Source organism: Chrysochloris asiatica, unplaced genomic scaffold (assembly GCF_000296735.1).
Source record: "Chrysochloris asiatica unplaced genomic scaffold, ChrAsi1.0 scaffold00252, whole genome shotgun sequence".
Lineage (NCBI taxonomy): Eukaryota > Metazoa > Chordata > Mammalia > Afrosoricida > Chrysochloridae > Chrysochloris > Chrysochloris asiatica.
This window is the reverse complement of record NW_006408770.1, coordinates 1,241,336-1,248,494: the sequence shown is the minus strand read 5'-3', so window position 1 is coordinate 1,248,494 and position 7,159 is coordinate 1,241,336. Positions and strand designations below refer to the sequence as shown.

At 40.2% G+C, this 7,159-nt stretch overlaps 1 protein-coding gene across 1 annotated transcript in view; it reads right to left on the bottom strand.

Annotated features, from left to right (window-relative positions):
- The window catches only part of UPRT (uracil phosphoribosyltransferase (FUR1) homolog (S. cerevisiae)), a 145,776-nt gene that overhangs the window by 42,896 nt on the left and 95,721 nt on the right, over positions 1-7,159 (bottom strand). Inside the window, exon 3 of the mRNA XM_006873731.1 lies at positions 2,639-2,708. Within this exon, the coding sequence (XP_006873793.1) occupies positions 2,639-2,708 (70 nt within the window). The remainder of the gene's footprint in view (positions 1-2,638; positions 2,709-7,159) is intronic.

The following is a 7,159-nucleotide window of genomic DNA, read 5'->3' as shown; positions in this document are numbered from 1 at the left end:
ATTGTTTCCAATGCTGTATCTATCTTATTTGATTGTTCCTGTAGCACTTTCCTGACTTCTTCCTTATTTTTCTCAACTCCATTGTAAAGTGTTTTGTAACATTTTATAATAATTTTTCTGAATTCTTTCTCAGGCATTTCCAAGGCCTGCCCTCCTTCCAGAATGGTGTCCAGATCTACTTCTAGGTCATTTTTCTCAGACATTTTATCTTGTTTCTGGACATGTGCTGATATGTTCATCTGCTTTTGCTTCTTGGACATGTTTAATGTTTATCTGTGGCCTTAATACTAAATTGAGTATGTGTTTTGGTAATGTTTTATGCTTTCTGATTGCTTCCAGGAGATGTGATCAGGATGTGGGCATCCCTTTTCACTCTTCTTATTGTTTAACTTAGAGTAACTTTCACAGGTGTTGTCTGTTTCCCTTGTATACGGCAGTTGGTATTGGTTCTTGCCTGGGTTTTGGTGTTTTATAGTGTGTGGTTGTAGCTTGGCTATATGGCAGCAGTTGCTGACTCTTCTTGTGTTATATAGGGAGACAAAGAGTACTCCAAAGGCAGAATGGGGGGCATATAACAGCAAAACAATACCAGTTTTTTTAAAAAAATGAGAGAATGAAGAAGGAAAAAAAAAGACTTAGAAGCAGCACCAACAAAAACAAGACTGAATACTGCAGTCTTTAATCACAGAAAAGGGAGAGGAGGGAGAGAAGAAAAAGAAGGAAAAAAAAAATTTTTTTTAATCTATAGCTTAATATGAGTATGACTTTAATGTCTTCTCTTCAAGTTCCTGTCTTCAAAGCTGCCTGAGAGATTCCAAGTTGCCAGTGTTGGTTGTTATGCTATACCTCAGGCTCCAATCCAACCTTTGGCCTAGGTTGCCTTTAAACTTTCTTTTCCTCCCTTCAGCCCTCTCCTTTTCTTTCCCGTGGTAAAAAAACAGAACAAAAAAGAAACAGATAATAAAAGTTCAGGGCCTCTGCTTGGGCTGAGTATCTGTGTGCATACATGGCAGAAGAACCCACCAGCGGTGTGGGTAGTGGGTGGCCACTCTGCTCAGGCTCTCCCTCTATTCACCAGAATGGAGGTGAGCAAACAGTGAGCACACCAATTACCAGATACCAGAGAAAAAAAGAAAATCAGAACAAAGCAAAACTGACAAAGTCTACCTTTGTCCCAAGGTTCCCTCAGTGACAACAAAAAACAACAAAAAAATCAGAACAAAGCAAAACTGACAAAGTGTATTTTCCACCTTTGCTCCAAGGTTCCCGCGGCATTTTTCAGTGGTGTTTCTTCTTCCCTGCTTGGTCTTGCCATTTGGTTTCGTCCAAGATGTCGGCTCTGGACCTCCAAGCCTAGCCCGGCAGATTTAAAAGTCCGTGATTTTTTTACTTCAGCTTAAAGTTCCACAATCTGTAAGCCTTCAAATCTTCAAAATATTCTTATCTCTGTGGTTCCGAGTTTTGGAGCTCTGCCCTGGATCTGCTTTGCCTGGTATTCTGTATTATTGCTGATGGCGAACTTCACTGCACCTCCACCCTAGCTGCCATCAAGCCCCGCCTCCTCCATTATCTTTTAATTCAAAATTTCCGTGAACTTTTTGTAGGTCTCTCACATAACACCTTAGTTTTCCTGTGAAATTAATGAAATTATTCGTGTTATTTCTTAATATTAAAGACCTATGGAGACAGTTGTGAATGGTGGGTTTCACCAAGTGAGAATACCTCTTTTTTAGCATGATATTCATAAACATCCCTCAAGTTGAATTCTGAGGAGAATCATTACTCGCAGAACATGATCAATTCATGTCTTCTCATTTAGTTTCTTTTGATGAGCCTTCATTTTTCCTTAAAAGCAGAGGAGAGTCTAAAGTAGTTAACAAGACATGCTTAACCCTTGGTCTCATCTTGAATTTTTATCAATTATGATGAAACTATGATGATTTCTATCAATTATGATGGAATCCTGTTGTGACGCTGTAGGTTAATGCTCTGGACTGTAATGATGGTTTGAACTGCAAGGTCAGCAATTTAAGCTCATCAGCCACTCCTCAGAAACACTATACAGGGTCACTATGAGTTAGAACTGATTCACCGGCACTTAACAACAACAACATGATGTAACAGGTTCAATCTTCAGTTTTCATAAAGTCAACCTTTGGAATACAATAATTTTCCATTAGATACTAAAGAACGAAACCCTAAACTTCAAAACTGACGTTGGCTACTTTCTTTTCAAGAATACAACAAAGCACTTTCTGTAATTCTTTCTTACTGCTTTCTATGTTTGTTTTGTTTTGTTCTGCTGTGTTTGAGGTCTCATACTTTTACCTGGCATTTTAATGCCAAATCATCTGTTAACATCAGCCACTTCTCACAGAGGTGAACATACCCTGCCAACAATTCTTAACTCTGATACCAATGGATCGTTCTGCATGCTGAAGAATATTTATTAGCCTTTAACTTGAACTGACAAATAAGTCATTTCCAAAAAGTCAACCACATAGATTTCATTAGTAAATATTCACAAGTTTATTAAGATATTAAAAAAGAATAGCTTCACACAGAACTCTCATTTTGCATGTTGATTTTTTCCCTCACAATTCTTATGAGTAAATTGTGAAAGTAACAACCTATTTACCTGTTGGAGTGGTCACCATACATTCTTTATATGGTAGCTGATTCAATCCCTCTTCCACAACAAGTCTGATCTAGAAAATCAAAGAAAGAATAAGTTGAGAACCTCTTGTTAGCTATTAGTCTCATGAGCTGAGCACTAGGTAGAGAGTCAGCAGTGACATGGTAGACAAGACTTTTAGCTTTTGGAGGTAGGAATGGGTCCTTATCACTTTTCAGATTCATGGAGCCTTCAAATGCTAGGTTGCTTGCTGTTGGTATCCAAATTCTTTTAAGCATATGATAGTTATCAAAGTATTGAAGTATGCCTTTTGATTCTTATTCAGTTCATCTAGGCTACATTATGATAAATGCAACCAGGAAGCAATATATTCCTGGTTACTATGAAAATAGTGTCCAATGCAAACTGCTTGGCCACCTTCAGTACTTTTGAAATTGCTAAGCTGGATTCTTTTAAATAAAGAAACAAGCAAACAAAACAAACTAACTAACCCACTACTGCTGAAGATTTACAAGGCTGTAAATCTTTACAGAAGTAGACTTCTTCATCTTTTTCCCACGGAGCTGGTAGGTTTGAACTGCCAACTTTTCAGTTAAAATCTTAATGCTAAACCACTGTACCGCCAGGGCTCCTAAGAAAGGACCACCAGGAGTCCTGGTGTGGCACTGTGGGCTAATGCACTGGACTGCAATGCCAATTTGAACCACAAGATCAGAGGTTCAAGCTTACCAACTGCTCTTCGGAAACCCTATACAGGGTCACTATGGGTCCAGAACCAACTCAACAGCACTTAACAATGACAACAACCATGTAAATCTAGGGGAGTAGAAAACCTCATGTTTCTCCAACTGAGTGGCTACTGGATTTGAGCTGCTGACCTTGCTGACTGCAGCCCAACTCATAACACACTATGAGTCCTAGTACTGTTGTTGTTATGTTCCATGGAGTTGGTTCTGACGCATAGCGACCCTGTACAGGGTTTCCAAGGCTGTAAATCTGTACAGGAGCAGAAAGCCTCATCTTTCTCCCACGGAACAGCTGGTAGTTTCCGTGGTACTGTAAAATTAGCACTGGACCAAATGATCAGTTTGAATCACAAAATCCACAGTTCATACCCACCAAGCACTCCTTGGAAACCCTATACAGGGTCGCTATGAGCCAGAACCAACTCGACTGCACTTAACAAGCACAACACATTGTAAATAGAGCCTACATATAATGTTTAAATTAGTAGATGGGCTGAACTAATTTAGTGAGTTTTAAGTAGGGTCCAATCAAATACACTAGTGCTTCTCAGTTAAAGAGGGTCCCAACAATCATGATGTGTGGTACAGAAGAAATCACTCAGAACTATTAAGACCAGCTTCCATAAACAAGATACGGTATTTCCATAAGCAATCAGAGCCTACTACAATGCACATTTCCCCCACTCAACATTAGTGATTGAGAATCAGAAACAAAAGAATCACCAGACCCCATGTTTTAGTATCACAAAACAACACTACCGCAATTTAAAAAGTATCAATGCTAAATGATAGGCATTTTCAGCTTGTAAAAACAAATGAGCCAAGGAACCTCAAGAAAACTGTGTGTGTGCACATATTTGCACATTCACATCTAACATCTATAGAGATGTATGTCGCTTTTTTTTTTTTTAAATGTTTTACTGTGAATTATGTGATAGTTACATGGGAGAACATTAGTTTTATATTCATCCTATCATATATCATTTCATTGCTATGGTTACAATCCGCTCCATGCATGATCAACCAACCAAAGGGTATACACTACAAGCCTGCCCCCCGGTCAACAGCACACACAGCCCCTCTCACTCTCAGGGTCTAAAGTCTCCAACAGCTCCATTTCTCCACATCATCGTCTCTGCCTCCATCTCAGGCATAACTGCTTCTCTGGGTAGGGTCTCACTTTCCACTGTTCTTCCTTGATGTTCCCAGGGACCTCCGTTCCTAGGCTGAAAAGTTAATCACTCCCCTGCTTGCTACAAAATGTCTACCTTTACAATTCCAACCCTCACAAGCAGTCCTGAGAGCAATTATTAACTATTGTATCACAAGAGACCCATCCACATTTCATTTCATCAGCCCTACCTAGACAGATTGTATACTACTCAGTGGAGATTCTACCTTCCTCCATGCCCTCTGAATCTAGGTTCCCTCTTGAAAGCTTGTAAGCCAGTCACTTCTTGCCTTTGTAGCTCCACCCCATTTTGGGTAGCCAATGTCCAAGTTGCCATGCCTGTCTACTCTGTGTATGGATAGGGTGGGAATGATCCTTGTTTTAAGGATTTTTTCCCTCTTTCGAGTCACTGCATCCATAGGTGTAGGTCAAGTTAATCAAATTGTATCAGATTACTCTTTTCTTCCTCTTCTTTCTTACTCTGGTTAAACTCTGATCATCCAGTCATTGAAGCCAGGTCAAGTGGGTATTATCTGCAAGTATGGGTGTTCTTGTGCATATGCATTCTCTTCTTATCCACTGGACACTTCACTCTCCACTCTAGTCCTCTGTGGCTATGTCACTGACTCTGGGTCCAAGAGTCCACAGGTCTTGCCATACTGCTGGCCAACAAGGTCTTCACCTGGGTTCACAGAAGTCGATTGAACATAGTAGGGCTTAACTCGCCACTTCATTGATGTTTTTCCCTCACTTCCCCTTATCGGTGACGAGCATGGTCACCAATCAGGGCATGTATTCCCACTGAGTCTTATTCTTGGAATGGGGTTTGCACTGAGGGGACCCGACCACTTGCCTTGATGTTTCCTGGGCAAGCAACTTGCTTGTTCTTGTAGTAACAGTCAGTCTGCCTCTATTGTTTTGTATTTTTCCTGTAGGTCTTTATTTCAAGAAGTATCTTCTATTCTTCTAGCCATTCCAGGCTGGTCTGCTCATCCTTTCAAGTGGAAATTTCCCATCTCTGAAGATCTGGATGTGGTTCAGGCTTCCCCATATAGTCTTATGTATTACAAAGGCTCCACATGAATCCTCCTTCACTGGGCACGTTGTAGCCCCATTTTAGGTATTCCAATCAGTTATAGGCAGAATACGGACTTACAAGCTTTCTATGGTGATGTTTCTGGCTATTCCTTTCTCTCCCCCTCAAGTGCCTATTTTATAATATAATGCAAACAAAACCAAAATTCAAAAGACAGCCAAGCATCTTAACATTATTCACCCCTTTCCCCCATTCCAACCAAATCTCAATCTCTGTATCCCAGAGCCCTGTTTTTCCAAGGTTGTGCATACATCACTATTGACCTCTGTCCCACTTAGCCCATTCAAACCTGCCTAATTGTTCTCCCATCTGCTTTGTTCTTCCATTCCCCTCTCCCTTCTTGTATATTGCCCCCCTCCCCAGCACCCAAACTATCTTGTGTCAATTCCCTGCCCTGCGTTCCACCTTCCCCTCTCTCCCCTCACCCCACCCCCACATCCCAGCAACTAGCAAAGATTGCACCCCCCTTTAGTCTTTTACAGTAGAACTCCTATGCAGTATTTCTCTTTTTGTGACTGACTAATTTCACTCAACATAATGTCCTCAAGGTTCATCCATGTTAGGTGGTGGCTTGCAGCTTCCTTGTTATTTTTCAAGGTAGCATAATATTCCATTGTGTGTATGTACCATAATTTGTTTATCCATTCTTCAGTTGATGGGCACTTTGGCTATCTCTATCTTTTTGCTATTGTAAATAGTACTGCTATGAACATTGGTGTGCATATATCTTCCCGTGTTGTTGCTTGTTTTTCTTGTGGGTAAATACCAAGTAGGGGAATTGCTGGATCATAAGATATTTCTATTTTCAACCTTCTGAGAAAGAGCCATATTGTTTTCCAGAGAGGTTGGACCATTTTGCACTTCCACCAGCAATGCAGTCTCGGCACATCCCCGCCAGCATTTTTTTATCCTTTACTTTTGTGATCTTTGCTGTTATTGCTGGTGTGAGATGATATCTCATTGTAGTTTTAATTTGCATCTCTCTAATGGCTAGTGCCCAGAGAATATTTCAATAATGAAAGTCGAGGCTTGAATTTTTTCTTCAGTTCCCCCAGCTTGAGAAATGCTGACTGTGTTCTAACTTTTTGGTTTTCTAGTTCCAAGTCTTTGCATATTTTATTATAGTACCTGGTTTTGTCTTCTCGAGCTGATCTTTGAAATTTTCTGTTCAGCTCTTGGACCTCGTCAATTCTTCTATTTGTTTCAGCTTCTCTAAAATGGAGAGCAAGTTTCAGAGTCTCCTCTGTAATACATTTTGACCTTTTCCTTCTTTCGTGTCTTCTCAATGACTTTTTGCTCTCTTGATGTATGAGGTTCTTGATGTCATCCAACAACTCTTCTGGTCTTCGGTCTTAAGTGTTTAATGCATCAAATCTGTTCTTCAGATGGTCTGTAAATTCAGGTGGGATAAATTCAAGGTCATATTTTGGCTCTCGTGGACTTGTTTTCATTTTCTTCAGCTTCAGTTTGAATTTGCATATCAGTAATTGATGGTCTGTTCCACAGTCTGC